Genomic DNA, 23820 nt, shown 5'->3' on the forward strand with positions numbered 1-23820 from the left:
TCATAGATGTAAAAATATTTACTCAGATAAAGGTAGTCGCTGAATGGAAGCCCTGACCTAAAATATAAATATAGTGTACGTACAAATTTTTTTATTTTATTTTTCTTTCGCCCCCTCTCTTTCTCTTTCTTTCTCTCATATAGTCATTTATTTAATTTGACTTCATATCTAAATAATACCGTTCTTACATATAATGTACAAACTATTAAGTGAATTTCTACTCGATTTAAGTAGATAATCCAACGACTGAAAGGCATTGTCAGACTTCTTGGTTTAAACTATACGTATATACACATATTCTTTATATTTTTCGAAGTATATTTAAACTGTCGCTAAGTGTTATACTGCCTGAATCATGAAGACGTTAAAACTTTTGAAAACTACTCTTACAAACATTATAATATTATTAGTGCGTAATAGTGCGATTAGAGACTATAATAACATGTGAAATGTGTTAATTAATTATTTCAATAAATTAAATCATTGATTGAATAAAAAAGAACTGTTATAAATATTAAGGTTAAACTAATTAACCTTAACAAGTTTCGTATGCTAATTTAATTCAGTGAAAATGAAAATAATCGTTGTCCTATTGCATCTACTGATCGAATAGGATTTAAATGAAATCGATATTCGATCAATTATTACATTAATTTCTCGGTAAGTCCAACTTGAATTATTTAAGCTCTGATAGGATTAGTGTAGTTGACCTTGATGAAAGGGTGAAACCTGTGTAATTATATGCACACATCTATCTATGTATGTATTTATTAAAAAGTAACACGCGGCGCGCGCGCACTCGGTGTATAGCATATAAAAGTAATATTCAAATCATGTAAATCATTTCGTTTTAATTAGATACCTTTATATATTTAGAATGAGTAATATTTATGTCATTTAATTTAATTTATAAATCTAATGCCATATGTTCGTATTAGCTCGTAGATACGTACCCTCGCTTTCAGCCAATAGGAGCGCATAAAAACTAGGGAAATTTTATTTTTATAAATAATATATACATGTAATTGAGTTTTATCTAAATTATATCTTTTCTATATCACTTTTATCGTAATTTTTATGAACTTCTAATAGACATTCGTTAATTGAAGACAAATATAAACAAAAAACATTCTGATTGTTCATTACAATTACCCTGAAAAATATTTTCTTATCTTATCGTAATCCTGTCAATTGCATTAAAGCGTGCAACGAGTGCTTCCATTAGAAAGAAAAAGAAATAAAGTTAGAAAGAAAGAGAGTTTTTATTTATCCAAAATATAAAGATTCAATTTTACGAGCTAAAAAAAAGAACAATTAATAGAAACAGATAGAAAAAGAGAATCGATTGAGAGATAAAAAGGGGGAAAATGTTTATGTAAAAAATCATATATACGGAACTAATAGTTACTACGTAGTAACTATTAGCTGCCATTTTGCTTATTTTCATGCAAAGGTGTATCTTGGCGAATTTGGGAGAAAAAGAATTAGAAAGAAAATAAGGAAAAGAGAGAGATAGGTAGAAAATGTAAAAGAGAAAAAGAAACGACTCATCGTCTCTCTTTCTCTCCTCTCTTTTCTATATATCTTGTTTCTTTATTTATTTATCTGTTTCTCTTTCTCTTTCTCTGTCTTTTCTTTCTATGCCAATCTCATATACATAAATATATTCTATATCTTTCTCCATACGATTTAATAGGCTAACATAGTAAGAAAACAGATCAAAAACCTAGAACCGTTGACCGCTTTTAAGCGTGAGCGTCGCCAGCGATACGGATTAATAATATCGCATTTTGGTTGCACGACACAACGACCAAGAAGTAACGGAGAAAGAGGAAGGGGAAGAAAAGAAGAATAAAGAAGAATAAGAAAGAAATAGAAGGAAAAAGAAGAACGCAAAAGAGTAATAGAAGGAAGTAGATAGCAGTCCAAAAAGAGGAGGAGGTATTATATCAACGTGAATAATTTGTAGTTAATGTCGTTAAGATTAGAACGCACGCGCGGCATTTTCACATTGAAGAAAATCGTTTTGTTAGTCGATCTACGCTATTCCCGCCCCACCCCTTAATTCCAGCCGCAAATATTGCATTTTGGAAAAATCAAAAAGGGATAAGGATAATAATAAAACAACTAGTCAACAAAAATGGACTAACATTGCTACGACGTTGGCAGCATTACTAGCGACTACAGCGACGACAACAACGAATAAACGAAGCTTTAACAACGACGACGACTACGACGACACGACGGCGAGGACGACGAGGACGACGAGGCAGGAAGAGGAAGAAATACTACTGCCTGTAATAAGTGGCCATTCGTGTTTAATACCTGATCGTCGTCGTGATTAAAGAAGATAAACACGCGTACATACGTACAGACGACAGACGACACAGACATATATATATATACGTACACAAAGGGTTAAAATTAAATTAAACAAATATATGTTGTGGGCGTCCCCCGAAAATACGGGGGCATTTGATGGCAACAGAAATTGGGCGAATTGCAAGCAAATATCATCAATCCTCGCCGTGCGCTAAAGTAGTGTCGTCGTTCTCAAGTCGTCCAAGTGACGCTAATATTCAGAATAGATTGCAAGTTGCTATCGAATTGAAAAACGAACAGCAGCAACAGCAAGAAGAAGAAGAAGAAAAAAGAGAAGAACAACAGCAGCAATCATCACCTCTACTACCATCATCGCCGCCACCGCTACAACAGCAGCAGCAGCAGCATCATCATTATTATCACCATAATTATCATCATCAACAGCAGCAACAGCAAAAGCAACAGCAGCAGCAGCAGCATCGTCATCGTCAGCAACTGATGAGCAGCGACCCCGCGCGCGAAAATACGCAGATACTTGTACAACAGCAGCTTCGCAGACGGAGCTTAACCGCTGGTGCAGCGCCGGTCAAAGTATCCGCGGAAATAACCTCGACGGCGGTACCCGCCTCCGAGGTACCTAGCGCAGTCAAGACGACCATCAATATCGGCATCGCGATGAACCACGTTAATGATCAGGAAAATCTTAAGCAGCTCAATCTGACGCCGGTTCAGGTTAACGAGGTCGAGGAGATGGACACGCAAGAGGGTAAGTAGTTTTCCGATATATTTTTACATGTATATGCAGCATTTTTTATTTTATTATTCGACTCGACTCTCCTCTTACTCTCTCTCTTTCTCTCTCTCTCTCTCATACACACACACACGCTCGCTCTCTCTCTCTCTCTCTCTCTCTCTCTCTTTCTCTCTCTCTCTCTCTCTCTCTCTCTCTCTCTCTTTCTTTCTTTCTTGCGATTCAATCTCGTCTACGCGTTATATTATCATACCTCTTTGTTACTTACACATCAAAACACGTTTACAACTATTTGTGATCATGATATTTTTTGTTCCTTTTCTTTCTTTCCTTTTCTCTTTCTCTCCCTTTCTCTCTCTCTCCCTCTCTCTCTCTCTCTCTCTCTCTCTCTCTCTTTCTCCTTTCTTCTCTTACCATCTCTCTCACTCTCTTCTTTTCTTTCTTTTCTCTTCTCTCTTCTCTCTTCTCTATTCTTTCTTTTTTCTTCTTTCTTCTATACCCGGGGGTCAGAGAAAGTCGAGGAACATTCGCGTTCATCATTTTGAAAATATGTACATCCGTTCATTTTCTACGACACGTTTATATTAACACAATTTTCTAAAAATTATTCTAAGGTCCTTTTTTCTTTACCTTTCATACGCTTGTATATATGTATGTATATGATATGTATACAATTTGTAAGGAAGAATGCACGTTCTTTCTCTGTCTTTCTTTTCTCTCTCTCCCTCACCCTCACCCTCTTTCTCTCACTCTCTCTCTCTCTCTCTCTCTCCTTCTCCTTCTTTCTTTCTCTCCCTCTCTCTCTCTCTCTCACTTTCTCTTTCTGCCACGATGCTATAACGGAGGGGGTTTATTAGTAAACTTTTTTTCTCCAAGAACCCATCAACTTTGAAATAGTTAGTTCTAACGGAATTTGAAGAATAAGGAGTTTAAAGAACACATGTTTCTGTTTCTTTTTCATTTGCATTTCTTGACCGAATCGAATATTTGTGTTTGATCACTGCAGAGAATTCAATCTTTATTTGAAACAGTTAAATATTATACTGCAGGATGACTGTTAAATTTACCGAAGGTATTTTTTCTCATTGTCTTTTCTTTTTTATTTAAGTATAGCTTGATATATCAGCTTAACATATCAGCTTAAAGGAGATAAAAGTAATTTATATTGTTTAGAAAGTATCGTAGTTTAATAGTTGAATTATTAGATAATTTTATTTTAGAATAACAGATGTTGCTTTACGCTAAACTATTATATCAGAGCCATTTAATCTATTTTCTTTCTTTGCGTCACTGTAATAGTTGTTTTAGTATATTTATTAATAATTTAAAGATATATATATATATATATGTGCATAAAATAATTGCTGATATTATACTATTCGTTTTAAATCATTGTTTGATTATTTTCTAATAATATGGAAGATAGCAAAATTAAACATGATTACATATATTGAAGATTTAAGAAATGTATGATAAATTGCACGAAATGATTCTTTTGTAACATAATTTTGCTGCATAACGATGTTATTGTTATAAGTACATTGTTATTACGACAATAGATATTCCAGGAATATGTAGCAAAATCCTTAAAATATCTTTGCGAAATAGTAAGAATACTTTTCGTTTATAGATAACCTTACTTCTTGATATTTTCATCTCGTTGATTTATTAAATTAAATCCCTGTTCTTTGTTATATGAAATTGACAAGGAAAATTAAGATTTTTCAGATATTGTGATATTAGTATCATAAGTGCTTTATTATCTATTATAAAGGAAGCTAAAAGTTAATAAGACTATACCTTGCACTTACAATTTATAGAAACACCAAATGATGGTGGTGGGGATACAAATGAGAGCCGTCCTATTAATGGAGAACAAGAATTAGCGTGTATAGTACAAGATCAAGAAATGGAGGAAGGTTTGTTATGTTTGTATACGCTCAAAATATAATATTTTGTATTCGTGCATAAGACTCTTGTCGTTCTCTCTCTTTTTGAGTTTATTTCAATTTAATGTGATTATAATGTTAGCTGAAATTATTTTCATTTCCTTATAATATATGAAATTTAATTCAATTGTAATTTAGTTATTTCTTTATTAGATGAAGCAAGGTCGGAAGCCACGTTTCGGTACACAGTTGAAACTATTTCAAAAATGAAAGAATCTCAATTGTCACCCGCTTGTTTTGTTCGTAACTTACCATGGAAAATAATGGTGATGCCAAGATCTAGTCCAACTCAAGAAAGACAGTCACAAAAATCACTTGGTTTTTTTTTACAATGTAATGGAGAGAGTGAATCCACTTCATGGAGTTGTTCTGCTACGGCAGAACTTCGACTGTTATCTTGTAAAGAAGGACAACCACCTTTTAGTAGAAGTAAGTATAAGACAATTAATATAACAAAAGCTAATAAATAATATTTATTTTTCTTTTTTAAATGTATTATAATATTATTTAATTATAAAATGTATATTTATATCGTAGAGATACAACATCTCTTCTATAGTAGAGAGAATGACTGGGGATTTAGTCATTTTATGACATGGCAAGAAGTATTGGATCCAGATAAAGGTTATATCAAAGACGATTCTATAACTCTGGAGGTTAGTATATGAATATTATTAATGTATCAGTCACGCTTTAAAACCAATGTATTTTTTTTTAATTTTAATTTTTAAATATCTAGGTTCATGTAATAGCTGATGCACCACACGGTGTTTGTTGGGACAGTAAAAAACATACGGGACATGTAGGTTTAAAAAATCAAGGAGCTACATGTTATATGAATTCTTTACTTCAGACCTTGTACTTCACCAATCAGGTATATTGAATACTGATTATATTTAGTTTGATCGGATATGATGTATAAATTTCACGTGTAACATAATATATAATACAAATTTTCAGCTACGTAAAGCAGTGTATAAAATGCCAACTGAAAGCGACGATTCCAGCAAAAGTGTAGCATTGGCTTTACAGAGGGTTTTTCATGAATTGCAATTTTCTGACAAACCTGTTGGGACAAAAAAGTTGACTAAAAGTTTTGGATGGGAAACGTTGGATTCTTTTATGCAGCACGACGTACAAGAATTTTTACGCGTGGTAAGATTCAATCGAAATTTAATAAATTGTATTAATTCTCTTTTTGCGAAATATCGAGAAAATTGATATTAATTGAATATTGTATGATAGTTGTTAGATAAATTAGAGAGCAAAATGAAAGGTACGTGTGTAGAAGGTACAGTGCCAAAATTATTTGAAGGAAAAATGATGTCCTTTATCAAATGCAAGAATATAGAATACAAGTCTACGAGAGAAGAAACTTTTTACGATATACAATTGAATATAAAAGGAAAGAAAAACAGTATGTTTTATTTATTTTAAATTACCACTTCATTGATTGTATTTTTATTATTTAGCATATTTCTTTCTACTTAAAATTAACATATAATTTGCATTTCAGTATACGAATCTTTTAGCGATTATGTGAGCACTGAAAGTCTTGATGGAGATAACAAATATGACGCGGGAGAGCATGGTTTGCAAGAAGCAGAAAAAGGTGTTATTTTCTCATCGTTCCCACCTGTCTTACATTTACATTTAATGCGATTTCAGTATGACCCGGTTACAGATTGTTCAGTTAAATTTAATGATAGGTTAGTGATATTATTACAAGTAAATAACTAATACAAATGTGATGATATTAATTAAATGAGTTCGTTTTTGAAGGTTTGAATTCTATGAAAAAATTAATCTCGACAAATACTTGCAAAATAAAGATCCTGCAAGAGGAAGTGCAGATTATACTTTGCACGCAGTTCTCGTACATAGTGGGGACAATCATGGCGGTCATTATGTCGTATTTATTAATCCTAGTGGAGATGGGAAGGTAAGTTAAAAGTTTCTTCTTTTATATTTACTATTTTGTTTTCAAATAAATTGATTTATGGATAGCAACATTGAATAGAAATGTTGTTATTTTTTTTAAATAATTTTTAACAAACCAGATAAAAGATTGGCCATAAAAGTTGAAAAACATATTCTTTTTCTTTTCGTTCATATCAGTGGTGCAAATTTGATGATGATGTCGTCTCGCGGTGTACAAAACAAGAGGCCATTGAACATAATTACGGTGGTCAAGACGAGGACATGTCTATGGCTGTGAAGCATTGTACGAATGCATATATGCTGGTTTATATAAGGAACTCCGAGTTGGAAAACGTCTTGCAAGAAGTCAAAGAAGAGGATATACCTCAAGAGGTCAGAAACGTCCTTCAAAGAGAACTTTCCCAGGAAATGAACGACCTTGAACGCGACAAAGACGCAACTGATACAATTAAAGACTCGCATACAGAAACTGCGTCTCTTCGTCCGTGCACGCAAAATCCACGAAACCCAAATCTCTGTATTCATGACTTTTAACTTACAGAAAACGGGATAAATGACTAGATGAAACAACTTGTAAATTATATTCATTGCTTTCCGGCAAATGATCTGACTTTTTAAAGTTATATCAAGTCTGCTTCTAATATATTTACTAAAAAAAAAAAAAGGAAAAAAAATGACAGTGTATGAAAGCAACAAACCAAACATCATGAAACCAGCATATACTTAAAATTAGATATAACTTCATTGATTTTTTTTTCTTTCTTTCTTTTTTCTTCTCTTTATTATTTTTTATATTTTTTTTTATATATATATAAAGGTAGCAAAAAATAATTTTAACTATTTATTCTTTTTAAATACATGGACTGATCAGAAAGTGAGATTTGCCAATTTTATCCAATTAATAATTAATACTTTGTTGTCCGTACATACATACATACATACATACATACATACATATATATATTTTTAAGCATTTGTAATTATCTTTTTATCACATACTCTTGATGAGAACGGGAAGTAAATATCGTGTAAATTTTTCCCATTAGACACAAGCATAATTTGTTGCATAATATAATATGTAGCACTTTTACTTACGGTGCTACCTGTGCATTATTTACTATTACAAAGCATACGATGTTGCGTAATAATACAAGATCAAAGTTACTCTATAAAGTTATTTGTAAAAACTCTTTTTGCAAAAATATGTATTCTAAATCATGTTATATAGAGATTTGTTTTGTATGATTCAGAAGATTTTTTCTTCTCACTTTCTTTCTCTTTCTCTCTTTCTCTCTCTTTCTCTCTCTTTTTTCTTCTTCCGAAACTATTTTTAACCAAGATTTTTCTGTACGGACGATCGAGACGTGTGTGAATAATATTCTATTTCTAATTTTTATTTTTATTTTTAATCTGAATCAATGATAATTTTATATATAAAAAAAAACGTAAGAAAAAGATGAGAAAAATTTTTGATAGATTTTATTAGAATTCAAAAAAGTAATAACATATAATTAAAAAAAAAAAAGAGTCAATATTCTAAGGTACGCGTTGCACTTTAGTCGCTGTCAAAGACTCTTTTTTTAGTAGAATCAAATTAATCTAAAAAGCCTGATTATTGGGGTAAAATACCGGGACAAGCCTTCGAATGATTATTGAAATGATTTTATTGTAATAAACATTGTAAAATATATTCGAAATTAATGATTGTAATTGTAGTATCATGTTGGAAGCTTCAAATGAGAAAACTGCACACTCACACACACATATCTTCAATTTTAGTTGGATATGTTTGCATAATTGTAAAGGAGATAATAACAGTGGGGGAAGAAAGAAAGTCTCTTAAATCGAGTGCAGTGATAATAGTTACATATATATATTATATATATATGTATATAATATATATATATATATATTTATAATATAACTTAAACGCAATGAAAAATAATACATAATATTTAGTGACAGGTTAAAAAAAAATAACAAAAAAAAACAGAGAGAAAAAACATCTGGTATTTTTGGCACCATTGGCTTCCTTTTTACGTCTTCTACATTGTATTCGTTATTTAAAAAAAAAAAAAAAAAAAAAGAAGGATTGTTTGGTGAGTGAGGAGTAATGTGATTTATAATATTTACATTTTTTGCTCATTTTCTTGAATCAATATTTACTATTTATTATAAATAATGAATCAAGAATTTAGTGCTGCGCGATAAAGTCCGAATTCAATAAAAATAACAACAAGAGAAAGAAATAACAAAAAAAAAACAATAATAACAACAACTCGTTAATCATTAAATTCTCTCAATGTTAATAGTGAGTATGTTTCTTAACAGATGCTTATCTATTTATTTGTTGTTACATAATATTAAAATAGAAAGAAAGAAAGAAGAGGCAAACTATCATCAATAATATAGAGATACGTTATGGTAGATATAATCGTGGAATATCTTTAAAATGCTATACTTACTATTTTATATATAAAAATGAAAAAAATAACGAATAAACTGTTAGATGCTAGAAAAATTGACAGTTTGAATTTACGTTAGTTATTTACACCGTTTCAATATCTGTTCACCAATAGAAAAAACGATGTGTAATGTTCAGGCATAACTCTGAGCATTTATTCGACAAATCTTGTTTCAATATAGCATCTCCACACTACTATAGTTAGACATTACATCTTTGCTATTATTCGGCTTGAGTGATGGCCTATTCATTTGATTTGATTTTTTTTCATCATCATCATCGACATTATTATTATTATTATTATTTTTTTATTTTACTTGAATTGTTAATATCAATTCATTTCTTTAATAAATATTTGCTTTAACATAGAAAGATCTGATATGTACATATCCTAAAAAGGAATGTTAACATGTCTTGCTTTCTATGATTCAGTCGAATTGGTTTAAGCATTTGAATGCATAAATGAAAGAAAATGTCGTGGAAAAGTTGATTATCGAGTAAATTATTAATATTTAATATTTATATTTATATATTGCATGTGTGTATATATCAGACTTAAGTAAGTCCATCGCTCCCCACTGAATAATTCTCATAATGTAAATGTTTAACTTGGTAGTCTATATATTGCGGCTGATGAACAAAATTAAAATTATGTAAATGATCAAACGTAATTCATCCTTTTGATGTTTGGAATGTTGCTTAATTTCGAATTTCAAAAGTATGACGATTAATCCATTAATTCCTTATATGATATTCTTGTCAAAATTACAAGAAAGAAGCAAAATATTTAGAATTTCCAAAAAAGTAAATAAAAAAAAGAACGTTTAAGAAGGAAAAAAATGAGACAAAAAAATAAAAGAAAAGTGAGATGAATCCAAACATTCTTTGCATATAGATAATTTTAATTTTGTTGGTCTAGCTGGTGGAGAGACTTCAAGAGGAGAAGAGGCTGGAACAAATACGAAGAAAGGAGAGATCAGAAGCACCCTTATATATGACAATTAACGTTCTTCTTGAGGATAGCTTCGATGGTCACCAAGGAAATGATCTATACGACCCGGAGCACGCATCATTTCGTATATTTCGCGTACGTAAGCAGGGAACTGTCCACGAGTTTCTTGAACTTCTAAGTGATAGTTTGGTAAGTGCTTATTCCAAATATTATTTAGGCGTGAAACACTTTGTAAACACTAATTAATTATGATATGCAATTTAATTAATGTTATTTTATTTTAAATTATTTCTAATGCATATTAAATATATGTGCATATATTATTATTATTATTTATCTTTTCATTAAAAAAGAATACAAGATGTTCTATTTCAGTTTCATTTCAATTAACTTTTTCTATATATAATAAACGCATAAACTTTTGTTTTAAATTTGAATGAAATGAAGTAAATTACGGTAGACTTTTAAGTTTCCTGCAAGCTATAATTTCATTAAGATCCTGCAACTCATACGTATGTGTGTATGTGCATGCGTTTAAACAAGTTTATATGATATTTCAATTCTTTCTGCAGAGATATCCGATAGAACAGATTCGCGTTTGGCCGTTTAGTATACGTACGAATCAAACCTGCAGACCAACGTTGATCGAGCCAGAAGCAGATCTCCAAAAATCATTGTACGATTGTGCGGATAATGCGAATCCTTGGAACGTATTTGTAGAACTCGTCCCTCCGGATTCAGAATTGACAGCATTACCACCGTTTGATAAGGACACTGATGTTTTATTGTTTTTTAAACTATATGATCCCAAAAATAAGAAAATTCATTATTGTGGTCATCATTATATGCCTGTGGTTGCAAGAGTTCGTAAGTTTATATTTATCATATAAAATACGATTATATTAATTAATATATGAATGTATATTTCTCAAACTGTTTTATATATGTATTAATTTTTATAGTTATAATTGGTACAGATATTGATATAAATTATAGTTTCTAAATGAGAGAACGTAAAAAACATTTAACAATTATATTTTTTTGTAATATTTATATATCTTTTTCTCTGTCTTTCTCTTTCATTATTACTTTTAATATCCTTTTTAATATAACCTATTTATTTTTATGTAATAGTGGAAAATAATTATTATGACGGTTTTGTACAGTGGAACTCATACCAATTTTAAATGAAAGGGCTGGATTTCCACCGAACACAGAACTAGCTTTATATGAAGAAATAAAACCAAACTTAGTTGAAAAAATAGAAAACTTGCTGGATCCTTTGGAGAAAGTACTCGAGGAGTTAATGGACGGTGATATTATAGTATTTCAGAAGGAAGGAGATAATAAAAAATATGACCTTCCAACTTGCAAAGAATATTTTAAGTAAGTATAAAATATTTTTGAATAAAGCTTTAAATGTTTATAGAATCATTTTTCTTATTTTTGAATGTAGAATATACTCATAACGTTTGTACAAAAAATCATCTGAGACCCTATATATGAAAGGAATATACAAAAGAACATTTATTAACACATTATTGATATTTTCAGGGACCTATTTTCCAGGGTAGAAGTTACATTTTGCGATAAAACTATTCCGAATGATCCTGGCTTTACAATGGAGCTTTCATTAAGAATGTCATACGATCAAATGGCTAATGCAGTAGCGCAACGCGTAGGCACGGACCCATATCTTTTACAATTCTTTAGGTGTCAAAGGTAAAACCTTTTCAAAGCTCTTTATATAACAGTGTATGTGTGCGAATATACACGCGTGACTCTCAATATATATTACATAGAAATCATATATACATGTTATGCTTAATTATAGTTACAAGGATTCTCCTGGATCTGCATTGAAATGTAATTTTGAGGGCAATCTTAAAGAATTGTTTTCATACGGTAAACCTAAAGTAAAGAAATTATTTTACCAGCAGCTTAGTATTAGAGTTAACGAACTTGAAAATAAAAAGCAATTCAAATGTATATGGGTTGGGCCATCTTTAAAAGAGGAAAAAGAGATAATACTTTACCCAAATAAAAACGGAACTGTCGCTACCTTACTGGAAGAGGCTAAGAAACAAGTGGAATTATCTGAAAATGGCTCAGGAAAATTAAGGATATTAGAAATCACCTGTAATAAATTGTTTCCCGGTCCTAGAGACGACGTACTTTTAGATACCTTAAACATATCGGGCGCTAAAATGTACAGGATAGAAGAAATACCAACTGACGAGCTCAATCTTGCGGACGATGAAATGTTAGTTCCAGTTGCGCATTTTCACAAAGACGTTTTCTCAACGTTTGGTATACCATTCTTCTTTAAAATCAAACACGTAAGCATTCTTTATAATATTCAAATGATTTCTATTTTCTATTTTTTTTTTTTTTTTTTATTTTAAGTTGAATTAGAAAGTGCATTCATTAAAATGATAGATATTTTGATTGATAATGTTATCTTCTAGGGTGAACCATTTCCAAAGATGAAGGAAAGATTATTGAAGAAACTTGGTGTACAAGAAAAGGAATTCGAAAAGGTAGGCATCCTAATCTAATTTCGTTTGATCTTTTATGAGAATTCATAAAAAAACTTTGAAGTTTAAGTTCGCGGTGGTTACGATGGGCAAACCACAATTCATTACCGAATCCCCGGATAGTTGCATCGACATCGCCGATTTTCAAACTCATCTGAGTCAAAATAGTAAGTGTACATTTTTCTTTACATATAATTTTATGATAATCTTTAAAATTATATACAGTGACTCACGAAAATATTTGAACATTTGCCATGATATATTTTATTAATTATAATAAGTACATTATAGAACACTTACCTACATATTATTAATATTGGATGGAGTACAGAGTTCCATATCACCGAGTATTACGAAAAATTTAGTAAAGAGTATGCATAATCGCTTATAAGATGTTATTCGTGCTAAAGGTGGTTCTACTAAATATTAAAGGCATAAGAATTATCTGTCCAAATACTTTTGTGGCTTCAGCAATCGTTACGTTTGTAAGAAATAAATCATGACTATTGTATATATATTTCGATTTGCTTGAAACTATACCTGTATAATCTAGAGAGTCCTCCATCCAATATTAATAATATGTAAGTAAGTGTTCTATAATATACTTATTGTAATTAATAAAATATATCATGGCAAATGTTTAAATACTTTCGTGAGTCACTGTACGTACACATACAGAAGTTTCAGTAATCTATTCTTTCATTAAATTATGTAAACAAATTGATATAAATAACAATTGTAATGCTGCATGTTGAAGTTTTGTTTGCTTTTGGAACACACTCGTTTCAAATTAACTCTGATTAAAAATAAATATTGTAGTTTATCCATTTTTAAACGCAGGCGCATCGCCACATAGGCCTTGGCTCGGTCTGGAACACGTCAACAAAGCGCCTAAGCGCTCACGTATCAACTACCTCGAAAAGGCCATTAAGATTTACAATTAAAATGTTCATCGTACCAGAGAGAAGATGAAGACGATGAAGAAGAAAAAGAAAAAAGAAGAAAACGGAGAAGAATAAGATGATTTGAGATTAGGCAGCCACTCATATAATTTATACGATTGTATAGTAAGAAGGAAGACTCGAGTGTATCTAAAAGAAAAACAAAGAAAATACAATCCTTTCTCCCCCTCCCCCACCTTATTGAAAATGTGTGAAATGTACTATTCGTTCATACAGCTAGTTATTAATGAACGTGCGATTTTAATATTGCCGTAGAAAAAGAAAAAGAAAGAAAGAAAAAGGAAAAAAGAGGTGAAAGAAAAATTTGAGAACAAAAAGCTTTGTATACGACGGTTATTTCAAAACAAAAAGGAAAGAAGAAAAGAGAAAAGAAGAGAAGTGAAGAGAGACTACTGCAAACGAAAGACACGAAACGATATTATACATATTTTCTGTGTCATGAAGAAGAAAACACATGAATTATTATTATATTGATATATGGATTATAACAATTTATCTTTCGAAACTCTAAAAAAAAAAAATAATCATCATCATGAATTTTATGCAATTCTTGGATCGACGACGACGACGACGACGACGACGCAACGACGATGACGTTGACGATGACGACTTAATTATTGTACTTCCTGTGACCTGGTGTAACAACAAAAATGAATGGATATAACAACTACATCGAGAGGACTACTCTATTTGCAAGATCAATTTTTATATATGTATATATATATAACTTTGCCGCGCCTGAAACGAATCGATTGCTTCAACTGTAACAAAAAAAAAAAAGAAAAGAAAAAAAAAGTGTGCGCTGCTTTCAGTCTGTTAGCAATATCTACAACCAACGTATGTAATATTTTAATTGAGATCATATGTTTGAGAATAACATTAAAACATTGTTCCTCATGGACATATGCGCCTTATCATCATCAAACGGATTAACGACGAAAGTAATCGGAGTTGTGTATTTATAAAATCATGTAATAGTAGCTTTACAAAAACAGACCGAATTTATTCAATCGATACCCGCCTCGTTAAATCTTTGCACATTATATTCTGATAAAGATCCAAATAAGACGCTCCTCCCTGCACTCCCGTCTACTACACAAACAAAACAAGTACACATGTAAACATATGCATGCACAATTACATGTTCCATCTTCTATATATTAACAAGAAACGTTCGGAATTTAATTGAGATTATTACATGAGAATTTTCTTTTTTTTTATTCTTGTATTATTGTTATCACAATGAGTTTTTAAATTCTTTAATATTTCCGTTTTAACGTCGTTTGATATCGATTTATTTGATCATTCAAAATTCTAATCATTTGAAATGATGCATTTATTTTTCTCCAAATTTTTATTTTCCTTTTTGTAAAATGAAAAATAATAAATATTACAAACGTTAGATAAACTTGCACTTTGAAATATTTTCTGTAAGATAATCAATTGTTTTCCTCATTGTCTTCTGTTGCGTTTATTTTGTTCGAATATAACAGGATTCAATTATATCGTTCCTCGGCGAGATTAATGTTAATAATTGATTAATTATTATGGAAGAAAGTTCTCATGAAAAAGAAAAAAATTTTAACTACAGAAAAATATATATCTTACAAAAGTTTAATTAGATTTAATTCAATTGTAAATATTGCTGTTATTATATATGATCAATGAAAATTTTTATCGGCTTCTGAATATATATTATACAATTATTTATCTATATATTTCCTGATTTTCTATGAGTTACTGAAAATTTATTTGGTAATATTCATTTTTAATTTGGTTCATTATATATATATATATATATATATATATATATAAATCTCTTGTTTAATCATTGTATGAGTCTTTATACGAAGATAACGATTAAATTTATAAAAAATAACACTTCTTTTAGATACACTATTAAATATCTTATCTAATTGCAAAATATATATAATACCGATAACGCGCTTATTATTTAAACTAAAATACAAAGAACAAACGAAAAAAATTTCTACAATCTTAAATCATGTTCCATTGGTTGAATCCAAGGTTGTTATTTAAATACGATTTGTAAAATGCTTTTATGTACTCTACATGGTTCGATATATGAATGAAAAATTCTTCTCCAAAAAATAAAAAAATATAGTGCAAGAGAGAGAGAGAGAAACATTTTTTTTATAATTATTAAAAATTGTTCTTGCGCAAGAACTCGTCGCGAACGAATAAGTTTTTTTAAAATTTTAGTTTTCTAACGATTACTTTTGTTTAATATGCTTTCATCATTATTGTTTAAACGATGAACAATTAATTTATATAAGTTAAAAAAGTATAAAAATAAAAAAAACAGAAACTGAAACATGGCTTCTCGTCGATACAAATTTCTTCTAATATATTTTTATAGATTTAAATACAAACATAGGTAGTACACAATATGAGATGTATATGCACATATTACGTTGAAGAAAAAAAACGAAATTATATTTATTCTTTTTTCAAATATCTAAAAAATTTGTTAATTAACACGTATTGATGCGTAAATATAAATTCCGATCGTTTTAAAATAATAAAACACGTCTTAATAAAGAGATAACGTTACTTCGAAATAAACTAAACAAAATATTTTAATCATTGAATATCAGTAATAATCAAAATTGTTAATTGCAAGTGATATTAACGATTATAAATGTTTTTCTAAATCATTCTTGTGTAGCCTGTGCATTAATTAACGGATAGAAAAGATTCTCTTACTGCTATCTTTTCTCTCATTTTAAACGAATGAAAACTTTTCTAAGTATTTTTATGTGCGTTAATTATCTACCATAATGATGATGAATCAATTTATATTCATATAGAATAAATTGCAGTCTTTAAACAATATTTTGTACATTTAACAACAGCATGAAAGCGAATACATAAATGCATACATACATAAACGCGCGCGCGCGCGTATACACACGCATATAACAAAAGTGTAATCGATTAATAAACATTACGCACAAGTATGTGAATTACATTTTTTATTTTTATTTTGTATATCAGGACTTATCAACACTTTCTAATTGGTGACGTAAATTCATAGATAATTTTATACGTATAGTGTTACTAAACTGGTTTTTAAATTATTTTCGGTCGTTGCGCGTCCAAAAATTGTTTAATTTTGCTCAAATTTCTGCAATTCAAATTTAGTTGCGCGACCACCACCATAGGATTGCGAACCACACACATACGTATACACTTTATGAGAAACTGATATATATATAAATATAATTAAAATATATAAACGCGTACACATGCTACACAATACAAAAACTAATAAACAAACCTGTCTACACATGATAAAAATATATATATAAATTTTGATGCTTATGTTCCTCGGTGAAGAAAACAGTTAATGACGGATTATAATCATGTTTGACAAAAAAATAAAGATATGAAGTACGAAGTAATCATGAAATTGTTCTGATATTATTATAATTATATATACACAAAAAAGACATACTCTGGTTTTTTTAAACAAGAGAATTTCAAATGTTATGATATCCAAAGGAAATCGTTTAAGTTATTTAAAATTGTACGACAATGCAAATAAAAGAGTTAGTTCATGTTTAGCAATAATTTTATGATAGAAGTGATTTTTTTGTTTTTAAATAAATAAATGGAAGAATGCAAATTGTTTTTCTTTTTGTTTTTTAATTTATTTTTTTCTATTCTTTTTATGAAGAACTTGAATTCCATTGAATTTTCAATCTGATCAATGAAATCTAATATTTTAATTTAGTCGGTGATCACGAATTTAATTTGAGTTATGTATTTTTTGTTTTGAAATTTATTTGGACGTTTGAATTATTTAAACATTATTTAGAAAAAATTGTTTTCTCATACTAAAAGAAGATAAAAAGAAAAGAAAATAAGTAAGTATATTTATTTTGGAAAAATAATGATCTTTCTCTTATTTTTAGATAGTAAAACTCGTTTAAAATTACATTCAAAAATTGCATAAGAATATAAATAAACTTATAAACAAATTTAGAGATCGTTAAGATTGCAAAAATATAAAAATCACAAGCATCCATAAATAATTAAACATATTCCGAATATGGTCTGACGTTCCAATTTTATTTATGATAATATAAATTTATCAAAAAAGAAAATTATATATATGAACACATGCGTATATTTTTGTAAAGTTTTTTTTATTATTATTAATTCTTGATTTCTAAATCTAAATAAATATGAGTCATTATTGCAACGACGTTAGTCCTTGTTATTCTTTCGTGACAATTACTACAGGGCCTTATCCCGATTTTTAAAAGTTGGTGCAATCGTCGATCATCAAAAAGGATAAAGATTTTATCGAGAAGATAAAAAATGATCGATCAATCATTTTTCTTCTCTTCTGACCGAAACAATGCGAATTTCATTGTTAGTAACTGTATGCGTTAACTACAAATTAATATATATAGTAATCCCTTCATTTATGGGTAATTGTTTCGACAAAAACAGTGCATAAATGGAACCATGAAAATTCATTTAAAATAAGGATTTATTCCACATTCTCAAATATATATTTAGCTCTTAACGGAGTAGAAAAATCATTTACGAAATAAATTGCTCTGTAAAATCCTCGAATTTATTTTTACATAACACATTGTGGTGATATATGAGCTCTGGTAGATCAAGCATGTTAAAATAATTCACGTAAATGGAGGGATTACTGTATATTTTTATATATATATATAAGAAAAAATTATTTATTTATTGTATAATCCAACATTTCTTCAAAATTTCCGATTTAATACTATTTAAATTAAAATCCTGATAATTATTTAAATAAAGAAATGTTTCGCACATAACACAATATAATTATTTTTAAAATTTATAAAAAGATATGATGTGAAAGAGATAAATTTGTAATAATAATACTTCATTTTATTAGCTTATACATATTTGTTTTGTGAAAATATTTTACTCTTTTGATTTAATTTTCTCACAAAATACAGGTAAACAAGGAATAGTTAAAAATAGGTTTGATTTGATAACCTAATTTAATTATAATTATACTTAACTTGTAAATTTGTTATTATAATCTATAAAGACCCATGATAAATCATTTAATACATTTTAGAAATGAAAAATGTTATACTGTACTTTATTTTCATTTATCCGCTTATTTCAAATCAACATTCAAAATAAAACATTGTTTCAAATTCATTGTATAGTATAATAGCAATTTGTCAGTGTAATTTATTTCAAGATATAAAATTTAGTAATATATGCATCAAACTCAAAAGCGATACATTTAAATAACAATCTTTTTGATTTATTGAGTATCGCTTACATTAATAAATAATAATAATAAGAATTAAAGCATCGTTTACTTAACTTATAATTCATCATAATTAAACATGTTAAAGAATGTACATGAAGCTAATCCTAAGACTCCTTTCACCCTAATAATACAAGAATATTTACTGATGACGTTAGCTTGATCTTTGTGATTGCTGGGATTGTGGTTTATTACGGTGTTCATAATTTACAAGTCTCTGACCCACGAGATACTTGTCATTTTTAATATGTTCATATAATTTTTTAAATTGACGTATTTGAAAGTAAATGACTATACAAACCAAACTTACTAGGAGTAGGAAAGGGTACAAACGTCTAGCAATAAGTATTTGTGTTTGGAGATTGGTAACAAATAGTGGCACTATTCCATAAGCCACAGCATAAGGAACAGCAAGGGCAAGGCCAAAACAACATATAACTGGGGCTGCTAATTCTGTAATTACAAATTTTAAATCCATTTCTCTTATTCCTTCATTATATGCTCTTTCAATTGCTAAACGTATTCTCCAATCAGGACCCATCATAGTAAGAGCGGTTGCTATTTTAGTATATAGAACACCCAAAGCCCAGTCTTGCCATATAAAAAGAACAGGATTTTGTTCTAAAGGCACCCGCAATGGAACGATAACAACTAATTCAAGAAGAAGACCAAATAATAGTGGAATAACCCCAACGAGCAAAATAGATGCAACTGAAGCTTTCAATCCCAAAATAACCCAGTGCTTTACTTTATCAAGGATGGCCCTACGACCACGTGGTAACCACGAAAAAGCTAATGCCAAACCTCGTACTGCAGCCCAACATACATACGTTCCACAGGCAACTGTATATACTTCGTGTACTCTTCCGAACAAAGCAGTCATACTTTCATCTCCATCTGGAAGTAGTAAATATTTTTTTAACAAAAATCATATATATAGATATTTGACACTATTTTATATTAAATAATAGTTATAAAAATAAATCTAAGTTTACCAGAACCAGTTAATGTAGGTGGCAATACAGGTGGCGATGGCGCAGGTGCTCCGACCATCCATAATGCCATTACTCTTCTTCCTAACCAAGCGGGAAGAGTCATAGCAATTAAACTAGCTATAACGAGTGAAATGCAAACACAACATAGAAGACCAATCAAGCGAGCAGGAAACCATCGTGGTCTAGTATATGGTTGGAAACTAGTTGGATTTTCTCTTTGCATTAGTGCCTGATGAGCTGCTCCCAAATCTGGATGTTGTGGTTCCTCGATAACTGCTGGGCCTGGTTCCTCTACTTGATCGCCTAATAAATATGATTGAAGATCTAACATCCATGCAACAACTCGACACCATCCTCTTATAAGGGCTTTTAACCATGTGCGTGTATGAGATTGTTCCAAGAGTGCAGGAAGGATGACTTGTAGTAAAAGTAGTTCCAAGGACAACTCGCTCACCTAATTTTAAATATGGAATATTTTATTTGAATAATATTAATATAAATAGATTAATATATATGATGTATTTTTGATAAGATTAATTTTACCTGAGCTTCACTTTGAACAGTGACTGTATATGGCAAAAATCCTGGCCAAGCCCATCTCAATAATTTTATTGGTAACCACAACATTAATAAAATAGCTGTACCAAAAATGATTGCAGATGCAACAAGTCTTCGTACATGTCTCAAAATTGGAAGATGTATCATTTCTTGTATTGGAGAAAAATCAGGATCATTTAAATTTCTCAAAAACCAAAGTACTCCAGGTCGCAAAACTTCTCGTAAAAGTAGTATAAACGATGCAAAATAATATATGTAAACCATTCCTAATAACCAGTGAATAAACATAGAAGTTCCAGGAGCAAGGCTGAAAGACGCTTCTCTATCTCGTAGTGTTGCGTCAAACATTGCTAATGAACATATGTCCAGCCACCATCCACAAACTAATGGAAGCACACCAATTTCAACTACCGATAGTAGAGAAACTTTTACTATAACATAACAGAGTCCAAGAATTCTCTGAGATCGTTGAAAACCTAATAAAGCTGCAAGAGTGTGACAAACGACTAAACACACTCCAATGACACAATAACCACACAATGTAGTTACTAAACCTTCAAAATGAGAAGCTGCAGCATGTTCTTGTAATCCTAATCCTGCTATAGCAAAATGCCCAATATGATATGGACAGAAAGCAAATACCTGGAATTATATAGAATTTTAATTAAAGTAATAAAACCATAATGACGATAAATATTCTTAAATTTAGCATTAAAAAAATATTGTGCAAATAATAAAATATCAAAAGAACTTACCATAATAAATAGTGTATTTAAAGATACAACCCAGAAGACATGTTCTAAAAATACAAGTGAACCATCCAATCCTAACAGACGTTCCCAAGTTAATTCTTCTGCTGGTCTATCCCAGTCCATAGGGTTCCAATTAGCTTCCTCTGCTTCTCCTTGGGCTTGACCTTGTACTTGACCTCTCCAACCATCACCAACTGCAGGATTAGGATGTTCAGCATCAACATTCAATTCTTCCCTATGAGGGATTGGTGGTTCTATGTCTCTTCCTAAACCTTCTATTTCTTCCATTCTTGCATCATTTATTGGATTATCCCCTAGTTCATGATATAGAGGATGTGCTATATTAGCTTCTACATTTGCTACACCTAAAAGAAATCATAATATTCTTGACAAATTTATTCTCAAATTTATTTATTCATATATAAATTCTAAAATAATTAAATTACCTTCATGATTGGGTTCGCCTTCCTGAGGTACAAGTGGATCGTCAACAAAAGGTGGTACATTATTATTATCTTGAGCTTCTTCTGGTTGGTTTGGATTCTGTTGTTCTTGGATTTGTTGAGCTGCTACTACAGCTACTGCTGGTGCTGGATTATCAATTGGAGGTAATTGAATATTATCTCTTTCTAACCAATCTGGACCACCAGCATGTAAGATTTGTTCTCGTAACCATACCAAACCAATAAATGCAAATAATGTACAAGTTACTACAAAGCAACCATGAAACACATCTGATGATATGTTTTCTGTAGATAGTATATCCATTGGTAGTGACATTATCTAAAATTGAAATATAAAAATTAGTTGTTCAAATTATGACATTAATGTTAAAAGATATTTTTTTCAATATAGATTATATATATATATATATATATATATATATATATATATATAATAGAACAAATATTTCTTACTCTAACTAAATCAAAAGGTCCACTGAAGAGAGCTCTATATGTTCGGCAAGCTGTTAATGGAACAACTCCAAGCCAAGCTATAGCTACCAAAGTATAATGTAGCCAGTATTTAACAGCTGTAATAATACTTGAAAACAAACCACCAACAACATCTCTTAATGGTAAGCGTCGTGGCATATCTGGACTATATATGGGTGTAAATGAAAAACGGTATCCACAAAGTTCACAATATTCTTTCCGGGAATATCGCATCCACTGCACTAAACATTCTTGGTGAATCCATTTAATACTACCAGTGCAAATACATGGATGGAAAAGAGGTCTATCTGCGAAACCTTCTGACCGGCAAACCCGGCAGATATCTGTACCTAACATGTCCTCCGTCATGTTTGGTTTGGAAACTTAGATCTTGTATAAATATTCTGGTACGAGTTGTATAATAGTACTGCAAAGAAAAATAATTTTAAATTAAACACTTCATGTATATCATAAATTTTTGATTGTTTATATATATAACAAATTATATATATCAACAACAATTATATGACGAAGGAAATATATAATGTATGCGATAAAATCCAAATACTCTCATTCACAAAAATAATAAAATCTATTATCAAATAATCTGCTATATAGACGTATTAAATAACATTGGCTTTAATATATAATGTAATATATATTAATAACGTTTAATATATAAAGTATTATATTGTAACGTTATTAATATTATATCGTGATCTACTTACGTATACGTAGATAAAAATACTAAAAATCCAAAAATATTATGCTAAATATTGAAAAAAAACGTCTATGCTGCTATATGTTGGTTTCTTTTCTTCCAATCATGATCACAATCTTAATAACATCAAAGTCACTATATCATTAAGAACTTTGTTCGCATTAATATACAATATTTCATGTAATTTCCTTTTCTCAAACAATCAAAATATAAAAGACGGTTGATATATATCTTTTTTATGTGTGTGTGTATATGTATATCACAATATAAAATTATACAATATCATATGTAAGATATAATTTTCGAATTTATAAAAAAAGTTGAAAAATTCATTTGAACTATCACTACACGAAACAATTCAATTGAGCACTAGATATAATAATTACTGCAAATTAATCAACAAGAATGCCAATACCCATTAGATGCGTTCGACATATTTAGATTCTTCTCGACGTTAGTGTCGCTAGTGTTCCCTCAAAGTGATTTGTAATGTATAGTAGATTACTATTACATATTTTTGGTATTGCATATATTGTCACAGATGTTAAATCAAAGCTAGCAAAACAACTTTCTGCTTACAAAATAAAGATAATTTATATTTAAAATTTATAGATAAATATTATTTAGAAATGAAGTACTATTAATTGAAAACAAGTATAATATATAAATAATAAAA

At 29.8% G+C, this 23820-nt stretch overlaps 2 protein-coding genes across 4 annotated transcripts; one reads left to right on the forward strand and one right to left on the reverse strand.

Annotated features, from left to right (window-relative positions):
- Nucleotides 1–367: 367 nt before the first annotated feature.
- On the forward strand, nucleotides 368–14936 carry LOC106793462 (ubiquitin carboxyl-terminal hydrolase 7). 2 transcript variants are annotated; one of them, XM_014760419.1, is made up of 19 exons: nucleotides 368–660; nucleotides 1697–3088; nucleotides 4894–4992; nucleotides 5176–5451; nucleotides 5560–5678; nucleotides 5762–5896; nucleotides 5983–6177; nucleotides 6268–6439; nucleotides 6539–6731; nucleotides 6805–6964; nucleotides 7141–7335; nucleotides 10347–10568; nucleotides 10952–11246; nucleotides 11546–11765; nucleotides 11934–12101; nucleotides 12214–12718; nucleotides 12848–12919; nucleotides 12987–13083; nucleotides 13757–14936. In XM_014760419.1, exons 2-19 carry the CDS (start codon nucleotides 2479–2481, stop codon nucleotides 13858–13860), a joined length of 3837 nt encoding a protein of 1278 aa, XP_014615905.1. In that variant the 5' UTR covers nucleotides 368–660; nucleotides 1697–2478; the 3' UTR covers nucleotides 13861–14936. The 2 variants fall into 2 exon arrangements, with proteins under 2 accessions (XP_014615905.1, XP_014615904.1); XM_014760418.1 differs by having other exon boundaries at nucleotides 369–660; nucleotides 12981–13083; nucleotides 13757–14874.
- A 4058-nt stretch (nucleotides 14937–18994) lies between these two features.
- LOC106793488 (E3 ubiquitin-protein ligase MARCH6) lies at nucleotides 18995–23574 on the reverse strand. 2 transcript variants are annotated; one of them, XM_014760479.1, is made up of 7 exons: nucleotides 23560–23574; nucleotides 22406–22850; nucleotides 21935–22271; nucleotides 21492–21853; nucleotides 20722–21378; nucleotides 20179–20632; nucleotides 18995–20080 (listed from the first exon to the last, which is right to left on the reverse strand). In XM_014760479.1, exons 2-7 carry the CDS (start codon nucleotides 22790–22792, stop codon nucleotides 19338–19340), a joined length of 2940 nt encoding a protein of 979 aa, XP_014615965.1. In that variant the 5' UTR covers nucleotides 22793–22850; nucleotides 23560–23574; the 3' UTR covers nucleotides 18995–19337. The 2 variants fall into 2 exon arrangements, with proteins under 2 accessions (XP_014615965.1, XP_014615964.1); XM_014760478.1 differs by lacking the exon at nucleotides 23560–23574 and adding an exon at nucleotides 23152–23375.
- Nucleotides 23575–23820: the final 246 nt, after the last annotated feature.

This window comes from Polistes canadensis, unplaced genomic scaffold (assembly GCF_001313835.1).
Source record: "Polistes canadensis isolate GaletaPanama2010 unplaced genomic scaffold, ASM131383v1 scaffold_14, whole genome shotgun sequence".
Taxonomy (NCBI): domain Eukaryota; kingdom Metazoa; phylum Arthropoda; class Insecta; order Hymenoptera; family Vespidae; genus Polistes; species Polistes canadensis.